Consider the following 21,341-nt stretch of genomic DNA (forward strand, 5'->3'; position numbering starts at 1 on the left):
TTCAATAATAAACGCACTTAGAAAATGTTTTGATTTGGTTAAATCTGGAAGAGTCAAGCAATTCTGACTGTCTTAGTACTAAGTCAATGAGTGCAAGTTTTACAGCAAACAAGTGAAGGAATACTTCATTCTCCATATAAAGTTTTTGCACTTCAATGCAATAGAGCTCTAACGTGTCCCTGCCTTATTAATCTAGCAGATGTTCTCTAAAAGAAAATTTTGAAGTCATCTATAGTCACTAACAACATATTTAAAAAATCACCACCCCTTCTCATTGTAAAACAACAATTCCACTCTAATTCCTAAATTTCATGAAGTTTTACATGCTGCAGAATTAACACCAAGAAAAAAAATTCTGAAAATTAATTTTCCATTAAAAACAGAAAGAGCAGACAGAGGACAAAAAAAAAAAAAAAAAAAAAAAAAAAAAAAGGAAAAAGGTCTTGTTTATCCCTAAATCTTAACAGAAGAGAATCAGAGAGACAGAAGAAATAAACTGAAGTATTAAAGTATTATCCTTTTAGTTTTTCACTCTGTTTCAGGATCTATCATCAGGTGGTGGTTCTTTATCTGTCATGATTGACATATGGAGAGCTTGTTCTTGGAGCCCTGCGAAAAGGTTATTCTACCAGGCAGTGGCTAATTTACTTTCAGAAGATCAAGAAAGAGTACTGAAATAAAGGCAGGAAAATTCTATATAAGCACAAACCAGTTGTAAACTCCATCACCATTACAGGAATTACCCAGAATCATTCTTATTCAGTTTTAAATCTCACCTTTAAAAAAACCACAACCTTCAAGAATAAGAAAAAAGGCTGTAGTATTTTCAGTCATTTCAAGTGATGTCTATAAAAGAAAAAAAAATCACTCTTGTTTTGTTAATATCAGAAGTTTCACTTTGGGCAGAAATCAATATGCAGAAAGTGAATCAGTCGAGCCCAACTTCCTGTAAATTGATTTCAGTACACTGAAACAAGCACATTTAAAATCTTGAAGCAGAAGAATGTTCCTGTAAACGAACACAGGCACACCGTTCCATTTCATAACTTACCATCCTCTCCCTTCACGCAGAAGGCATGTGTGATTTGATCTACGGATGTACAGGGCATCAGAGCATGTGCCTTGGTGCAGAAACAAAAACTTGCTAATAATTATACTCCTGTCAGCTGTACAAAAACAGTAGTAGGACAATGAAAACCATTACTAGACCCTGTCTGAAGCTGTCTTTTTCCCCCTCTTCCAGGTGTCCACTCTGACAAACTGTCTCCTTAATTTTGATAAATACAACAAAAAGGTCACCTGTGGGTTTGCAGGTTGTAGGTTCATTTGCTGCGGTGGGCAGAGTGTTTTTAAATCATCTCTTTCCTAATAAAACTAGTTGCTAGCTTCTTGTCATGTATTTAAGACTTATTCACAAGTGTTTTTTCTCTTTTAAATGAATATATATATATATGAGATCCTTCAACTGAATTATTGTTTCAGAATTTGAACTTCTCCTGGCATCTGAATGACAACAACGAAATATTTTGGACCCAAGTGACATGCTGCAATCAGACCCACTTCCATCACCACCACCTCATCAGGCAATAGATTCAAGGTCTTATCAGTTAAGAGCCGAACAGATCTTTACTGATTCGTATCTCCCATTTTTGATCCCATGGGCATGCTGCCTACTAGAAAGAATGTAAATTCTCAGAATATCTGTCATTTTTATTACTACTGTTAAAAAGGAATTTGAGAGGCTCCTAAGGTACTAGGTATTGTACCAATATAGAAGGAAAATATAATCTTCTGCCTAAAGAGGGACTCCAGGCAGTTGTTTAGTATTGGATCTACTATTTAAGGCCCTCTAAATCAGTTGTGGAGACTATTAACATGCTCATCTGATGAACTGTAACAGAACTACTACAATTACCAAAGGACACAGAGCATTCAAACACAGAAAAAGTTCTGTGGTCTTGATGAGTAATATCACACTTTCCAAGCCTGAAAGCATATTTGAGGAGCTGAAGTTTGAGTCTTTCTACTAAGCCTCAATTATTTTTTTTAAAAAGAGACTTCATTTTAGATTAAAAAATATACTTCACATTCACTGAACTACATACGAAACTTGTCTGTGGTATTTGTGTCCTTTCACCTTTTCCTGGAAAGTATGTTGACTAAAAGCCAAACAAACAGCACAGCATTTTAGCTGCTTAACAGACAACCACCACAGTCATTTTGCTCACCGAACTAAAGAAACAAAATAAGATTACAAATGTTATTTTTTTAAAAAAGAAATGCCAACATTTGTGCATTTGTCTTATCAGCAGTTTAAACATACACCATTGCAGAACTACCATAGCATTATTTTTAATTCTTTTTTAGATGACATGAGTTAAACACATCTAGATTACTAACTAGTATCATAAGAATATTGGTCAAGTCCAGCGTTCCGTATCTGCAGTGATATATGCTCATCAGTAACATGCAGAACTTCTTAAAGTAACAGAACTGTCAAAGAGAAAAGGGCAGGCTATGATTCCCAAGCAATCTTAATTTTGTCAAGGTCATTTTCAAATTAATATGTCATATGTGAGATAAAGATCTAATTGTCTAGCACACACTACAACTAGAAATTACCAGAGAAAAGCAAAGTCAGCATCAGAGTAACATTTTAGCAAGCCACTGCTCTAAGTTTAAAAGATGCAGTTCCACCACACAGGATGTTTCCACAACACGGCCTATACAAGAAGCTCACAGAGCTGCTTTCCTGATGTGTTTATGAAATTATCTGTGAAAGCGTAACACAAATCAGAGCTTCCAAACAAACGGTGATTCCCCAGACATTTCAACTGGTACAAGACACGCACCGTGTTCTCTCCCCCAGGGAAAGGAAACTTGGCCACGAAGCCGGAGCACAGCAGTTGACAGCACGGAGTATGAGCCCACTACAAAACCGAAGGCCTGCGCTGGAAAAGGGCCTTAAGGAAAATGCCAAGGTGTTTATACAGCAGTCCCAAAACACCAACCACAAATTAGCCGGGAACACAACCTAACCAACTAATTAGCTTTCCCTTTTCTCCCTAATTGAAACTAATTAGGTAGCATCCATGAAGTATGAGGGATTTTACTTAGCAGTAAGGCCATGAAGTGGCCCTAAGGGACAGGTGAAGTATCTACAAAACACACAAGACCTTTGCAACACTTGTGATGTGGTTAAAACTGCCATCTACTACAAAGTCATCACCTCTCCTAAATCCATCAATTTGCCTATCCAGTGGGATAAAAAAAAAATTGTTTGCCAGGCTTTGGGGTATTTCCTAGTTCTAATCCTCAAGGCAATCCTAACCAAGTCAGAAAAAGAAAAATGGTTTTCTTAAACAGTCTCTTGGTGGTAAAGAGAAGAAATACAGAGCTTCTGTTTTTCAGAGTTTGATTATACACCCATACATTTAGCACCAGAACAATTTCCCGGAAGGCATCTGATTCCCTGAATAAGATCATAAGGATTTTTAAGCCAGGATCCAGCGAATAGGAACATGCTTTTTACAGTTTTCAGTATGTTGTAAGATGGACGATAGATATGGAGATGGACATCTCTCTCTCACGGTGCAATATCTATATTAAAGTGGTGGTCATCCAGTTACATTTACAAATACTACTTGAAAACAGGAAAGAGATGACCTCAGAAGTTTTGGTGGGTGCTCAAAACGAATATTAAAAACTAGGTGGATAGAGAGATGGCTACATGGAGACAATTTGATCAAAAGCAAAAAATTCACACTAGGTGTGCCTGAAAACAGAAAATTTGAGTTTTTAAAGAGCTCCAGATTTACTTATCAAGCTCTACAAATTCAACAACTTGACTTGGCACCTTACAGTACCTCCTAGAAACCACAGTCAATGCAATGAGTAATAGGGAAAGCAGGAGATTTCATATACTCCGAAATTTATCACCAATTCATTTTTGTTGTGCTCTCAACACAGCACTAGAATTTGCGTGCAAAGGGAAAAGACAGGCTGCGTGCAAGAATACGCACACACATAATCCTTTGCAAGTTCATTAAAGACTTAAAGCTACAAAAACATCCTTCTAGGTATTACAAAGGAAAATATGATACATTTTTTTCACATCACTGCTATTGTCCTTTGGATGCCTGAATGTCAGGTTTGTTGTTGTTGCTGGCATTACATTCCAAAATAAACATTTATGTCAACTTGGACTGCTAAAACATTAAAGGGTTTCAATGAGAGAGAGACAGGCCTTTATGCTAGTGATTTTGATCTACCTTATCTCTTCCAAATAGCCAGTTTTGTCCTCCCTTAAGAGTAGTGTAAATGCACCAGTTAAGGAAGTCACCCACTGAAGACAGTCAGAAGACACCTCTTGGTTGCTATTATGGATGCTGCTTGTGTTCTCCAAGCAGATTAGTTTTCATCTGCAATGCTTAAACTCATTAGGTTTCTAACTTAGGAGTCAATGTTTCTCACTACCATTTTAGGAATCCAACCACTTCGCTGTAATGCTCTTGGGTTGACAGCTGTGTTGGAACAACTATATATTTCTCCTTTCAGAAGGGAGGCTATTTCTCTGAGCAATTTTTTTAGGCTCTGGTAGGAATGCTTTTGTCTTCCCTGGTCCCTAGAGGCAAGGGAAGAAAGTTTTAGGTTAGCTCCCCTTCCCCATCATTAGTGCTATAGAAAAAAAAATTGTCATTGGAAGCGGACATCATTCAGAGCCATGGGAGCCAGCCTGGAAGTCAAGCATTTCCTTTACATTTTTGGTGAGAAAGTCTTTCTAAATACAAAAGCACTTCTAGATTAATTTTCAATGGCCTATTTTCCATGATGACACAAGACCGGAAACAAAAAGATTATTACTTAGGAATCAGAACTTCTGGAGTTTGCCTTGTTTTTATTTTCTTGATTTGAGTTAGTCTGAAAGTCTCTTACCATCACGACAAACAGAAGTGAAAACAGGATTAATTTGCAAGCATCATTTCCTATACCCAACAATGACTAACACTAAATTCAGATCTTATCTACTGTAATTTAGAGGATAGAGTAAGCAAGCTATTGGTGTTAACAGAAGCAAATGGTAATTAAAATAGTTTTTCTAAGACTTAATTCTTATCTCAAGTTAAACTAGCTATATATGCCTTTAGAAAGCACAGTCAGTTGAAGCAGTTTTAGACACCAGCTTGCCATATGTTATGTTAAAATTAAACTGATTTTTTTTTTAAAGCAACAAATTTATGCATGAAGTATGTCTATTCAGTACACACAGATTTTGAGGAATGCTTTTGCTCATCCAGTAATCTTTCCAGAAAGTACCAAATAAAGCTTATTAGAAAAAATAATCTAGATCAGAATGTAATTTTGAAGGCAATCTTGACAGTATTTCATAGAATTGTAAACACTTCACACAAAGTAACCTCCACCAGCATTGTTTCACAAATTTTTATTAGTGCAGTTATTTCATAGTCTGCAGAAGTACAGTTAACTGCAATGATTTTTAGACTTCAGAATAGAATTTACAGTAATTTTTACAGGATCTGTACAATGATCCTGTCCCAAGGATCAACAGAAAAGCATTCTGAATGCAAACAGCAGCATGCAAGAAATTCTTATATAATGGAGAAAGGCAACTTTCTTGGAGGGCAAGAAAAGGGGGAATATGTATGCTAGCCAGACTATACGTAAACAACTTGCAGAAAACAATAATTATTTCACTCCAGGGTTCATGCCTCTTCCTCTGAGGAAGCTTTCAGTTTGAATTCATACAAGTCATAGGTGTGATTTTAGTGTAACACAGCCCAAATGCACCTGAAATGTTCTGTTGTGTCTGTATATTCACATTACTTGATTTAAAAAGTATCAGACTGGTTGCACTGAACATGTTTTTTTGTACCTAGTTTGTCAGTGTGATAAATACACTTTAATATAATTTTTAAAAGTAATAACATGGGTACCATTGAGAACTGCAAGACATTATAAACTGGCTAAAAATAGTAATTTGAATTCCTAGCTTAGTCAGCTTGGCAGAAACAGCTGTGCTCACTGTAACCTCTAATTAGTTTGCATATTATAAGAGTTCCAAAGGTTATTTCTCTCTCAGAAACCTACTAAATTAGCCTTCACAGCACAATACTGTTACCATATCAAATGAACAGCAACAGATTATTCAGACTTTAGAGACTTACCACTATTTTTTCTGTAATGTTTCATTTATAAAGGCATATATTCTTATTTGATAAGGTAAAGGCAATCTCCTCTCTATCTGCAGCATTCAGAAGCGCCTGTCTTGAAAGGAAAAGAAAAGGTCCAGTTCATAGCTGCTTGCTTATGAACATGTACGCCTTGTTTAAAGAGCTCTGAACTCTAGTTTCAGTAATCAATGCACAAAAGTGTTCACATAGCTTCTGGATCTATTCAGCAGCAAAAGCATGAAACAGATTGGCTTGAATGCACTTCTCAAACACAACACACCAGAACTGCCATGAAGGTTTTTTGTGAGCCCTCTGTGTTTTAGAAATAGTGACCTGGAGGTTGGTATTTTGGAGCCATTTTTGTCCAGATGATGGAAGAAATGCATTAGAAATCAAAGTATTTTTTTAGCCAAACTGTATATTTAATACTACACCTTGGCCACACAGCCCAAGTTTCTGCTACACAGTCATCTTCCGAATACATTACGTTACATAAGTGAGACTTTCAAAATGCTGACTGTCCGACCAACAGTCAAAATAGCATTGAATTTCCCTGGCAGAAGTAGTGGCAAGCCAATGTTGAACATGCTTGAATATGAATTAATGGTCAGATTTTAAAACCAAAACATAGGTGGCTCTACATGTACCAGATTCTTACGCTGCAGAAACAGGTACATCAGTGATGAAGAATGAAAGATGAGGAGCAACATGCATTATCACAGTGTGTTTAAAATTGGCATTCACAAAATAAGTCATATTTAAGCCATCACATTTTTGGTTTATATGTATTATGTCAGTTATTTTAGTAGTACTTTTATAAACAGGAAAGGTAAGAGAATAATTTCTTAAAATACATTTCTATTGGTGACAAGTATATTTTTAAATCTACTTTTTCTAGAGACAACTGTGAAAAAATACTGAAACTTAAAAATCTCTGTTAAACTTTTAAAAGAACAAGCAAAACAATGCCAATAAATGTTTAATATGAAAAAGAAAGAACTCTGTTCTAATGCAAGTAAACTCTGTTCATTACTTTGAATCAGTGAGCAGCTGCAATCAGAGTTTAAAGGAAGTTTTTTTTTTTTTCTCTCATGGCTAAGAGGTGTCACTCTGTATAAGTTATTTCATTCATGTTGAGTACTCCAATAATCTAAAAGCTAAATAGAACCTTCAAATATATTTGCAAATGTTAAGGGAATAAAGTCACATCATGACTATGAACATGTCAGTATTCAGACCATGTCAGTATTATTTTTGTATTTAGAATACTATGGGACATGCAACAACCGTATTTCCAACTTTCTACTAATTCCATCAAAATTCTCAAAGTTATGAGCTCGTATGCAGAGGAAGTACTAAAACACACAAGAAAGGAAGTGGCAGGAATTGTTCAATAGGAAGTTGTGAACTCTGCATTACCTATTTAAAAAAAAAAAAAAAGAGGTATCTATATCTTATTTAGTGGTAAACTTCATTTCCTTGAAGATGTTTGTACGATATGTTGTTTTACCGGCTTGCTTGAGATGCAATTTTTAGGTTAAAAATGTGAGAGGGATTACTAGATTTATTTAGTATCAAGAAATCCTGTTTGTTCAAAAGGATGAACCATATGTTACAACAAGTACCAACTCCATAATGTAAGTGCATTTCCCTCCTGCATTCTGTTCCTTCCCTACAAATTAGGGTGTAATACAAAACCCCAGCAAATTCTAATCTATGGCATAAGAGTGCTTCACTCTGTTGGACATTAGTAAGAATGCAGGCAATGGAACTGAAGATTCATTCTGCCAAAGCATACTCATTACACTATTAACAAAAGCTTTTTACCATTTTTAACATACTGAGATTCAAGTATAAAGAGAATGTACAATTAACAGGATTGCACAAACCATGTTCATGTCTCTGCGTGCAGGGAAGGGCCAAACTCGAGTTTTGCTTCTCCCACAGAACCAGCAAATAGTCATGCTTTTAGTAGTTATGTTTCCCAGTATACTGCCCAAGTCTGTATTTGGGAGCTTTAAATAGCTGCAACTGCTTATATACCGTTTCCAGAAAGAAACGGTAAGAAGTTTAAGAAAGCATTCTTTCTTAAACTAATTTCAAGAAAGACTTTTGGACTGAAATTTGAAGAAATACACTGGATTACAAATTCACATGAACAGCTTGCTTCAGTTGGGATCTGTTTAACGTGGCTGTTGCTGTTATAATTTCAGATGCCTACTTCACTGTACTTATAATATTCAAATTTGGAAAGGAAAATTTTAGTGATGATTAAAAGCATATTGAATTCATTGAATGGTGCAACCTACAGGTTGCCAAGCTACTGCAATGCACACAAAAACCTGCTGAGAACAAACAGTACTGCTGAAAACAGATGTCAGATACAGAAGAATTAGGATTCTCCTGTTTTCTCACATGACTGTCTAATACGTGTTTAGGAAACCAACCTAAGCTAAGCTAGTTTTATATGAAAGCTTACAGCTTTCTAAACTTGAAATGATCAGCTCACAATTGACGGACCAAATACAGTTTTGGGGATAAGTGAAACACTGATGCCATTTCCCCTATCCCACAAATACTTATTTACCTGACTATATGACTGACTGGTCGTGTAAGGGACAAACAGGCCACATGCAAAAGCACAAGCGTGTTGGTTGATGATGGGGATGGAACACACACGTGGCTCCAGGACAGAACCGCTAGGCACCTCTGTTCTACACGAAGGTTTAATAGAAGATATTGCACTTAAAGCTGAATGTTTACACAACTACTTCCAGAGTAGTAAACTGTTCTAAGAAAAAAAAAAAAAAGAGAAAAATCAATACTTTTTTGGAAAAAGAAACTTAACCCTTAGACACTGACAGCAGAGACTGACATTCGGAGAAGTTAAGCTGCTTAGATCTGAGGTAGGTTTCTGAGCACTTTGCTTTAGTAGCTACCCTTCACACACAACTAATAAGGCACATTAAATCTTTAGTCACAGTGGAGATCAATACTGCATTTTACTTATCATAAGCATAGTATCTAGTGTGTGTTAGCATTTAGTTCTCACACAGGAAAGGTGAATAAAAGTATGTCTTCATAAAAGACAGTGTGTAAGAAAATCTACCTATGACCAACAAGCCTGAGAACTTCCTGTGGAAAGAAACAACCCCTCCCTTAACGCAAAAGCAGCCATACCTTAAATGCTAAAATTTATTCTATATTATTTCACCAAGTTGTAAAGCAATACTTTAAGACACTGACACACCCAGTCCTGTGTTACTAGAGATTGTTTTAACTGTCATTGCAGTGAGAGAGACCTTTCACCTCCAGCTGTGCAGGTCGTCTTCTCCCCATCTGAAAGCAACTCAGAGTTTAAAAAACAAATGTCAGTGTTAAAACAGGCATATCACATAATCAAGATAAGCTTTCACAGACATCCTAATGTGGACAGATTAGCACTCTGCTCTCCAGTACATGAAAAAGACTGCAAAACTTGACAAGCTAGGCCTTCAAAGGACTGTTTAATCCTCCCCATGCTAATGAAACAGATTTGTGAGTGAAAGTAAGTTGCATGGATCAGATGAGATAAAAAAAATGTTTTGCCACTTCATGCATCTACTAATACTGCTAGTTTAAAATAATTCACTGAGAACAGCAATTGATTTAGCAAAGCCAAGCAACTATCACAACTGCTATCTTGACAATGACAGCATCCTCTCTGGAAATGCACGACTCCTCTTGTGCCCTATACTCCTCTTTTCCAGGCGAGACACAGCACTGTACCTAACGCACCACACCCCACAGCTCCTCTAGACTCTTGCTCATCATGTTTCACTTCCTCCCAGCCAGAGCCAGTTATCAGTCTTGACTAAACACACTTTATAATTTGGTGGCTATCTCAAACCCTCATTTGCAGTCTTAGCACGTATCTGGAACTCTTACAGAGGGAAAAAGAAAAAAAAAAAAGTAGTATAAAATGCAGTAACTTCCGAACATCTTTAAAAAAGCCCTTCACCCCTATCACATCTTTTCTATTCCCCTGCCCTCCAAAAGACCATTACACTGAAGGCTTCTAAGCACTGATCCACAAATAAAGGTTATTGACTACTAGAATCACACACAAGTGCCTCCTCTTACAGAAACAGTGCTGAGGGCAAAGCATTTTTACTAGAAGACTGCATTACTTTTCTCTAAGTATTCCAAGACAGAATTTCACAGGTAGAGAGTTTTATATGGAGAACATATTGCTAGCAAAGACTTTGGTACAAGAAAACCCTAAAGATGTAGACACTGTTACATGAAAACAATAAATGTTTGAGTGCTTGCTCCCAACTAGGTAGAAATATTAACTTATATAGCGACTCCTAAAAAGATAATAAGCACATAAGAGTCTTACCACCCAAAATCCTCACTTCATGTAGTAGAGAACTTAGCAGATACCCTAGTAAATAAGGAATTTCCTGCTGTCAGTCGGTCACAGAGAAGTAGCCTGTACATTGGACTGTATAAAGCAATCAAGTAAAGCCCAGCATAACAGACACACTTCTAACGAAGCTTCTGAATGGTAAGCTTCACAAAAATTATAATCAAGAAATCAATGGTAAATACGGAATAAGTCAGTAGTTTCCATGAAGTCTTTCTGCTCTGACCGCTTCTTGACAAGCTTTAAAAAGACTTGTAAGATTAGACCTCTCCACTAATGCTCCCATGTCGGCTAATAAATCCAGTAACTTAGCAGCTGTAAAGATTTTACATATTTTCAACCTCCTGTTCCAGTCTTTCACCTCTACTGAAAACAAGACGAGTCTGATGGACACAGAACAAACAAGCTCCAAGAACCTGGGGGTGTCCCCTGAAAATGGCCCTATTCCTGAGCCTGCCTCCAGGGAGGACAACTCATTGCCTCGGGGTTTTGAACCTCAGGCTCATTAGACCCTGGGTTTCCCCAAGTCCAAACCACCCATACTCACCACCCACCTCTGCCCCTGCTGCCACTACCACCCACAGCCAGACTGCCACATGCTCTTTCATAGTTTAGCTGTCTGTTAATAGGTGTCAGTTATCAGAGTGATTATTGTAGAAGAACTGAAAGCAATTGCTACCTAAAGGGAAATTATTAAGGGGCCATCTATGTAATATTGCTTACTAGCAAATCAAACAACCAACCCCCATAACTCAATACGGCATTTTTCAATATGCTACCAATTCAACCACAGCTAATGTTGCAATATGCAAGGATAAAAAGGATGGGTTTGTTGGTTCACAACACAGGTTGTCCTCCACACGTTTACTATACTAGTTTTGAAACAGTACAAGGGCAAATCTGCTCTGGTCGTGAAACACTTCAGACCAATTCTGAGAAGATATCAATACTGGGAATGAAAACATTGTACAAGTTGAAACAAGATTCTTGTTCATGTCATCCTACAGACACTGCTGGGCACTGCGCAGTTTTAGGTAGCAACTGCAATTTAACATGAAAATTCTCCCTTGTCAGAAGTTTAAGAAACAAGTGACAGTGTTTCTTTCCAATTTAATTAAACTGTAAAGGGAATGAATTAAAATGTTTCCTACAGTTGGGTAGCTGAACCTACCCCCATCCTTTGCCGGTTAAAAGTGTCCCCATTTTTTTTCCATTTCTGGAAATATTCAGAAAATTTCTAAAAAGTATGTATACGTATTTTGTCTGTTTAATAAGCTATGTAGTATTTTCCCAGTTCTTGCTCCAATGACCCACCCTCTCCTTCTTTCCCAAAGAAGTTCCTCTTACTAAAACCTCTTGCTCTTGTCAAAGTTCTGTTTTTCCAGCAGCCCCCATCTTTAGTCATTTATGCCTGCGCAACATAGAGCAAGGACGTACAATTCTACACAAGGATGGCAGAGTTTTAGTCTTACTTCAGTCAGCTGCAATGACTGTACAGAAGAGAGTGGAAAAAATAGGCCCTACACAGTATAATGGAATCAAGATCTTCTGAACTAGTATGGGTTATTTTTCCTGTCAGAAAAAGGAAACATACTCTTCCTTAGTCAAAAATGCATTTTTAAAATAGATTTCACATTTTACTTCCTGTGATCACATTAAAAGGTCACACTATTTATGCTACTGTAACCTGTTACTGTGGGATTAGAAATGATATAAACAAGCAATTCTCATTCAAACGTGCACAAGGGAAGAAGGTTACGAGAACATTCCTCTTTATGTGTAGACCACTTGTTCTTGTTCCAAATAAATATAAAGAATCTGAGAAACAGAGTGTCTTTTGTAGAAGAGCTCACAGAATCAAGTACTTGATGAATCAAGCACTTCACAGAAGCAGCATAAAATTCTCGGAACTTGAGATACAAGAAAAAGCACCTGAAAGATCACAAATAGAACAGCTACTTTAAGTTCAAAATACTGCTATTTAGTAGTGTTTTTAACAAGCAATTATTTTAGTCCAAAAATTATAGCAGCTTTCTTGCCAGAGGGGAGAGTTTCCTCTCTGCCTGCAGCGAGATCTGCATAGCTCCACACTCGCCACTGGTACAGCATGGACGGTTTCCTATAATTGCATATACTAGCAGAATGCAAAACTTGCTTTGTTGTTGCTTTATTTCCTATTTCTGCTTATATAGAAACTGTTTTAACCTTCCTCCAAGTACAGGAAAGACTGCACCACACAATACAACTCTGATTCAACAATCTCTTACCAGTTGGTGAGACAAGTAAATCTTCCTCAGCATCGATCTCTTCACCCTCAGTGCCGCGGGTGACTTTTTACCCCTTGAACCATGCGTTCCCAAAGCATCCACAACAACCAAGAGCTGAGACAACTATGGAACGACTTAAAGGCCTGGATCCTAACACAGAAGGAAACTAGATGTCCTATATACTAAGTAGAAATCCAGTAGCAATAGAAACAGGCCTCTGAAACATGCCTTAATGTATCAGTATGCTACTTAAGTAAATCCAATATGAGATTAATGCTGGATTCAGAGGAGAGGTTTTTTATGTCTGTACTTTCTTTCATTAATGATATGCCCAACTGGGAAGGAAGAGTGTTCAAATATTTTTTCTTTCCAGAGGTTAACAAATCAGCAACTAAATATGGTGCATGTTCAGTATCAGTGATACCAAAAAAAATTCTGCATAAAAGTATAGTATATTTTATCATGCCAACAAGGACAGGTAGGGGACAGCAAGAAAGTATGTGTTAAAAACAAAAGCCATCAGAAAAAAAAACAAAACACCCAAACCAAAACCCAAAACACACCCACAATTTTGGAGGAATCACATCTGACTTAGTGTTGATGATAAATATTTTGAGTTGAAAAATACAGAGACTCTAGCTACCACGGTTAAAAACACAGATCTCTAAAGTAAGGTGGCTGTATTCATGTTGCTTCCACAAGTAGTTGCCCTTTACCAACTCATTAGTCCACTACTTATGAATGCAAAAACAATAACTTATGGAAATAATGTGCTTATTAGTCCATATTCTAGGATGAAGTATTGTGTAAGGTGAAAGCATACAGAAACAGAACCTACAGAATTAGAAATAAGAAAAAAAACGAATTAAAAACCTTTCCAAGAGTTTCATACTGTGCTAGCACATTTTCCTTCCCACCAAGGACATCAGATTTTTTATTGCTGTCCTATGAACTTTTTTACTTAAATGTAGAAAGCATAACCCCAATTTGAAAGCAGATCAGCTATCACTATTAACAGAATCACATGAATTTCCAAGAATCACTTTTATCACTTTTTCTTAGCATAACATGACAGGCAAGCTGTTGAATCTTAGCTGTGTTTTGTGTGGGCGAGAGAAAAAGCACATCTAAATTCACAGGGTTTGGTAGAAAATGAATTGGCATTTGTACTACATGATCTACAAAGTGAACACACAAAGGCATTCTGATGCTGTATCATAGTGCCTCTCCCAGCCAAACCAGCACAGGCATGTCTACTGGCACCAGAAAGATAAACAAAAAAATGTTTCTTGTGCAAATCAACACGAAACAAGTTGACCAATGACTAAAAAAAAAAAAAAAAAAAAAGTCTCAATGGTAAGTGCTGTAAACATCAAAGCTTACAGATCAGATCATGTTTATATTATTAATTCCGAACATTGCAGTGAATCTGTTTCTACATTTTCATAAACTTGTTTCTTTTAGGAAAAAACACACACATTGTTCAGTAGGGCTGCTTTGCTCTCACAGTGATGCTGTACACACTTTTACAGAGGTGCAGATAGAAGTGTTCTAGTCTAATAGTTCTAGTTTACTATCTTTAAATTCTGTAAAATGTCTGAACACTGACAGCACTTCAGATCAGCACTGAAGATGATACAAAAACTTAGGCAATCTTCTAATGTTTGTCTTGTATCTCAGTTTATACTAACCTTTTCCCAAATCAGTATTACAAAAATAAGCAGAATTAAGTAAACTTTAATATGAAATCCTACACTCAGGAACACTCTAACAACTCCAGCTAAGGGGTTGGGGTTTGTTTTGTTAATTTGCTAGTGTGATAATTTATAGCAAAATACTAAGTTTTCAAGTATTTATCAATTTGTTGTTAATAAGCCTCCTCCTCAACTCACATTTTGAAAAACTTTCACTCTATGCAGAGAACTCATCCCTTCCACTGCTGGACAACATGCCTCTGTTTTAAAAATGTAGAACAAAATTGCAAGAAAGACTGTGGTCACAGGACAAAATCTTCCTATGATGTTGAACTGCCTGAAGCATTACAGGAGCTGAGCTTTTTGTCACACAGTGCTAACCTAATTTGCAGGTACTTTAAAAAAAAAAAAAAACAAACACAGAAACCCCAAAACCCTACTGGAAAACTACTTAATATATCATTAGTAACAAAATACTGATACTGTATGCATATTTTTTGTTCCTTCCCTTGCATGTTACAAAAGGCGTGAAAAGTCATTTTGTGTTTAAAAAAAAAAAAGCTCTCTAACACTCTACTGAATATAAATCTCATTTTGCATATCAGGAGACTGAAGAAAAAACTAGTTTATTTGGCTATGGGAAAACAAATTCAGTGTCATTATCTGGTGACGGAAACAACCCACCCAATTCTCACATACACTGGAGTACAAGCGATAGCATGACTTCAAGCTTTTACCCCTTCTTATAGATTTATTTTTTTCTTTTTTTATCGTTTGTAAAATCTTTCCTCCTCCATTTTCGTTTAATTAGAAGATGTCCATTTTGAATCATACATGAATTCTGAATTTTAAGCAAACAGTATCCTCAGACATCTAATGAGGCTAAATTCACAATCCAAATAGATTATTATGTCATGCTAGTGACACTAATCTAAAACCTGAGAGTTCATACATTTACAAGAAAGCAGCAGTGATACTTCAGTGTAAACCACAGCTTAGAAAGTCTCAACAAAGAGATCGCTTGGAGAAAGCCCATTTGCAAAGCAAGTATTACAAGATGATTTCATTTTGATGTTTAGTTAGCTATAGGATAAACTGTTAAATTCAAACCTACCCAGAATATTTCGAAAGTTATTTTAGTTTCAAAAATACTTGGTCTACCTCTACCACATTTTATTCTCTACTTACCAGGGCTATTTCTATTTGAATTTAACATCATTTGGCACATGGCCAACACTGCATTCCCCTTAACTGTCCTTTTCCTTCTATATATGTACCCTTACAGCAGACAGAGAAAGAAAGAGGAGTAAGTAATGTGTGGAAGAACACACTAAACCCATAAAAACCTTCTGAAGGTGCTCAGAAGCAGGTGTAGTACTGTCTGCACATTGAATGATTTCTAGATTTTCAGCAAATGATATCCCCTTAACAGTAAGCCATAACAGACTCCATTTTTCAAAGTTCTACAGCAATGCTATCACAGATTTGGATTCAAGTACTTAGATTTTAAAGTCTGAAAACCAAGAAAACCTAAGTGTTTCAGTAGCTCCTTTCAGTGGGACTTGCACAAACTCACGTTCGCTATCAGTAGACACAATTGGTCTTGATCTGAAAAAGTTAGTAGTATAACTAACCAATGCAGCAAGGTGCCCTGAAACATTCTCAATAGCACAAAACATACTATCACTTGCAATTGAAAGTAAACTCTGGTTTTCACGGAGAGGATATTGACTTTGCAAGCCACAGAGACTTAGCTACTTCATCATTGTTAGCCTCTCCCATACTTGTATCAGGATTCAGTGGCTGTATAGCACTGGAAAACACGGAATATCTTTAGCTGTATTGAAGGAAAAAAGAGACTCCCTGCAACTATCAGTGCTAAACTAGCTTTCCATAATCAGAGCCAATTAAGCTAAGCCTCGAATGAATCAACATAGCATGAATTAAGACGTGGCAAGGCATGCATGCAGAGACCTGTATTTTCAAGTAGCAAGAACTGGCAGAATAAAACACAAAGATGCATTCATAATAAGTCATGCTCATGCCACAATTTATCTGCTGCAAAGAAGTAAAAACGTTTTTAACACCAGAGCAAGACAGCAACCAAATGCTTATAGACTGCAGCAGCACAAAGTCTGAACTCTCACTGCAGCTTATAAACCAAAAACACTAGTAGAACTTCCTGTTCATTTACTTTAAATACACAACACAACCACACTATTATGTCTACAGGGTCAACCATTTCACAGTTTACTTTCAGCATTAAAATCTATCTACATATTCTACAAATATTTTTCCAGACAGTGAATACATAAAAAACTTCCCACGCCTTTTCTCTCTTGACAGAGAGATATCCGAAATGTCTATGATAGCTTTCTATCTTTCTCCCATAATCTCAGCAAAGCTTATGAACTTTCATAATTTCTAGTATTTTTGTTTAGTTTAGAGAGGTTTGGAGAAAAAAAGTAATATTCTCATTAGTATCAAAAAATTAGTAAAGAAACTGAGACCAGTTACATGTCTCTTACAGGCCTCAAACCAAACTGTAACTACACTTCAGCTTTCCACAGCACACACAGCAGTATCGGTACTTCTGTTCTCAGTATACTCACTTCCAATCATATTTAAAAATCTAGACCATACCCAGTTCTTTCTTATTTTTTATTCTACTGACTACAAAAATAAGAAAAGAGTGCACATTTTAGTTTAATTTTGCCACCTCACACGGAAAACCCTGTATGAGCTGTCCCCATAGATGTTTCTGTAAAACAAAGGGTCAGCTCTGCCTCCACCCATATTTTATGGGACCCCCAGTTGAATGGTAGATCAGTAAATAATTCAGAAGTATCTTCACTGTTACTGATAAGCACATCAAAGTTAATATCATTAGCCAACATACTCAAGTCAACATATCTCGTTTATATAAACACAAGAAGCAACTCTACCTGTACTTGAGGGTTATGTTTTTAAGATAATATCTCACTTAATCACCATGTGTAAGTTAGAAACTAAAATACCTCCTAAAATTCTGAAAGACTTCTGCATATAAAATTACTATGAAAATCTGATATTGCACTGACTGTGAGCAAATGAAAATTCAGTGTTCCTTTGATATTCCAGAAAAATATCTGTATCTTTTTCTCCCCTGCTCTAACAGCAAGCCTAAACTGTGCTTTTCTTAGCTTTGGGCTACTGCTTTTTTCTTGTGACATCTCCACAGTGAATGCTTTTCATTCCTATCGATACTTCTAACAATATTTATTCAGGGTGCGTATCATTCACTTACCCTGAAGCATTTCTTTTCTGTTGTATACCTTTACCACAGTATCACGTTGCAAAGCTCACATTTAATCTGCTGTCCATTTTCCTTTAACTTATTGTTTTATGGAAGAGGACTTTAATTTGAATGGGCATTCCTTATGCTTAGATCAGGTCTCATTTTATTAGTTATCTTCTAAGTATGTTTCCCTACAATACAAACAACAGCCAGAAGCAGACCAGTCCCTTTTATCTACTGGGTCTCTGAACCTTTACAGGATCTCATGGCTCATAGTTCTTGTAGCAAGTAAACCCAGATCAAAGTAAGGGACCGTACTGCATATTTGAAAAAAAAAAAAAAAGAAAACAACATACAAAGAACCCAAAACAAACCAAAACCAACAAAAACCAACAAAACATGGATAACTTCATCAGTGTTCACCCTGGTTTGGTCAGCTACCGCAAAGAATAGTTCCATTACACATGCAGTGCCCAAGATATGATTGTCACAAAATCACCTACATAAGGTCTTCATTTTGAAATGCTTGTGTCTCCATCCTGTGATTACTTTAACGTAAAAAAAAAAATCTAAATTTTATTCTTTTACAACTGTACTATTATCATAGCTCAACATAGCTTCCTCTTGTCCAAAAAAAAGAAGCTTGGACAATTTTAACCCTTCAAAGTCACATGGCACCCAGACAAGTCTCCTTGCAGCCATCCTTCCAATTAGCTTCACCTCCCTGTAGGTGAAGCTCCCACCTCCCTTCATCTCACCTCCCATAATTCCTCCCCTAGTTGCTGTGCAGTTCTGTATCTCTAGATAATAGATTTAGCCAAGAAACAAGAAGTGACTGTTAGTAAATTGCATTATGCTTCACTCGGAATACTTGTGAACATTTTTGGATTTCAGCAGTTATAACACCTAGATAATAGATGCCTGTGGTAAAATTAACTTGGGGGAAGACTTTTTTCTGCACCAGTAGCATACATTATTCTGCTTACTCCATTCTTCAGGTAAAGACTGGTATTTGTAGGAAAACTGCATTGTTAATGTCACAGCCCAGACATCAAAAGCACAGATTATAGTGAAGTACATTGTTCTTCCAGATGTACATGATCTGCCAAGATGTCATTTTCAACAGCTGATATTTAAAAGCAGGATGCACTTGAGAAACCAAGTTGCATGACATAGATACACATACTTACTAATCAATCTTAAGAAAAAAAAAAAGAAAGAAACCCACCTCTTGTGGTTGTCAATAGTTGGATGCAAATCAAAGAATCACTTTAGTCTTTTCCTTTTTTTTTTTTTTGAGTTGAATTTTAGTCCTCAATCAAACCTCGTGCTGTGCCACAGTCCAAGCAGCCTACTGAGTCACAGCATTCAAAGAAAGTAGGACAAAAATATCACTGAATGCTGAGTCCACATTGAAAATATGCCACAGTCCCTCATTCTCCTTATACATTTCACTTCTGTAATTAAATTGTACCCATAGAAATATACTACCTCCATTACAGAGCTATATTACTCAAAATCATTTCCTGAGCACTAAGCCTGCAACATACCAAATCATCAAGAACAGTTCAGCAAAAACATAACGTCATATATATGCACATGACTTTCAACTGATACAGTTAGCAAGCACTGAAGCTCTGCAGGAAATGAAATACTCTAACAAAAACTGGACCTTCTGAAAAGCATGCTCAAAATTTCATGCTTATTCTCTAATTGCCAAACTACTAGGGATGCTCATCCTGCAAACTACTACTTTTAAAACTTTCCTGCTGTGATTCTGAAACTGGAGTTCATCTATTTCACTTTTATAAAACTCCACTCCTTCTTATAAATGTCTACTGATGGAGAAATTCATAGTGAAAGGGAAACAAATCTCAACCTCTATGTTGCAAGTATAAACTTAAAACTCATTAGTATATGCAATGTACCAGCTTAAACATTCAAATGGATTTTACAGTAATGGTGCCTGATCTGGCTCAACACACCCACCCAACCATTCATGTACTTCATCTTTTCTTAAACTTTATTTTGGATAAATGCATAAAGAACTTTTTAAAGAGAAAACCCCTAATTTCTGCTGCTTGTATGTCTGAAGCTGGATCCAGTTGGCACATATTCTTACAAGCGTTCTCCCTCTGCCACACAGGTTTTTTTAAATGTCACAAAAAATCTACATGCAGCAAATGAAATAATAAAAAATACTACCAGATAATTGCACAAGTGTTACTAATGAGCTGTTTTCCGGCTCTGTTCTATTAAAGTGGCTGAGAAGCTAGGTGCATGCAATGCTGCCCATCACTGTTTTTCTGTAGCGCAAAAAAAAAAAAAAAAAAAAAAAAGCGCCGAATACGATACTTAAGATTTACTGCCTTAAGGTTAGGAAGGGGGCAGTTTTAAAAGGTTACTGAGAATTTATGTCCATGCTTAGCTCCAGGCGGAACCCGGAGCGAGAAGCGGAGGGCGGCCGAGGGATCCGGCGGAGGTGCTGCCCCACTGCCGCCCCGGGCAGAGCCGCCGAGGCGCGGGAGGCAGCAGGAGGCCCCCGCCCCGCCGTGGCACAGCCCACGCGAGTCCTGAGGAGAAGGAGGTGAGGGGCTCTGCCCCGCGGGGGAGAGGAGGGGGAGCAGAGCGGGGCTTCCCTCTGCCCCCCCAGCGAAAGGGGAAGGAGGGCAGAGCGGGGCCAGCCTGGCTGCGGGAGGGAAGCGGGGAAGGGAGAGCTCCAAGGCGGGGAGCGGGGAGGTGGAGGGCAGCGCTGCCCCGCAGGGCCCTCAACACGCCCCCCTGGGGGCAGAAGCAGGCGGCAGCAGAGAGAGGGTGAGCGAAGGGGCGCTCCCCGCCTCAGCGCCGGGGGGCAAAGCCGGGCGGGGGTCGCCCCTCACCTGGTAGATGGTGGCCCAGCTGGCGGCCTGGTCGAGCCGGTGGAACTCCTTCTCGATCTCCATGGTGGGGACGCCGCGCCAGGCCTGGCCCCCACCACCCCCAGCGCCGCTCACCGCCCGCCGCTCCGGCACCTCCGGCTCCAGCCGCTCCCGAGGCCGCAGCCGCCCGCTCTGCCTGTCACCCCTCCCTTCTCCCCGCCGGAACTACGCAGCCCGCCCCGCCGACGCGACGTCCGGGGCGGCCCGCGGGGCCTGCGGGGCGGCAGGAGGAGGGGGCGCGCGGGCGGCGCGAGGCGCCAACGGTCGGCTAACGGTCGCGGCGGGCGCGAGTGCCCTGTGGCGGGGCTGTGAGGGGCCGCGGCTCGCCCGCCTCCGGCAGGGGAGGCAGCGCCTTCCTCCCCTCCCCGGGGTGCTGCCGTCCCCTCGCCCTCCCAAGGCGACAGCCCGGCGGAGAGCTGCGGACCGGGTGGGCTAGGGTGCCTTCTCTCCTCAGCACCCGCGCCGCCAGCCCGGCCGTCCCGCCCCGGGGCCGCACTGACAGGTAGGGCGGCCCCGGCAGGGCTGAGGGGCCGCAGGTTGGAGGTGGCAGCGGGGAGTCCGGGCTTTTGCTCGGTAACGGGATCTG

At 38.6% G+C, this 21,341-nt stretch overlaps 1 protein-coding gene across 4 annotated transcripts in view; it reads right to left on the reverse strand.

Annotated features, from left to right (window-relative positions):
* The window catches only part of PTPN1 (protein tyrosine phosphatase non-receptor type 1), a 46,258-nt gene extending 25,348 nt beyond the window's left edge, over nucleotides 1–20,910 (reverse strand). For 2 of the 4 annotated variants that reach the window (XM_063349918.1, XM_063349919.1), the window contains exons 1-2: nucleotides 20,717–20,845; nucleotides 6,186–6,285 (exon numbers count right to left, since the gene is read on the reverse strand). Coding sequence is in view for 1 of the 4 variants with exons in the window: in XM_063349916.1 (XP_063205986.1) it covers nucleotides 20,717–20,779 (63 nt within the window). In the remaining 3 variants the exon portion in view is untranslated. Of the gene's footprint in view, nucleotides 1–6,185; nucleotides 6,286–20,716 lie in introns of all 4 variants that reach the window. The other 2 variants (XM_063349916.1, XM_063349917.1) reach the window with 2 other exon arrangements.
* Nucleotides 20,911–21,341: the final 431 nt, after the last annotated feature.

This window comes from Chroicocephalus ridibundus, chromosome 12, assembly GCF_963924245.1.
Source record: "Chroicocephalus ridibundus chromosome 12, bChrRid1.1, whole genome shotgun sequence".
NCBI lineage: Eukaryota > Metazoa > Chordata > Aves > Charadriiformes > Laridae > Chroicocephalus > Chroicocephalus ridibundus.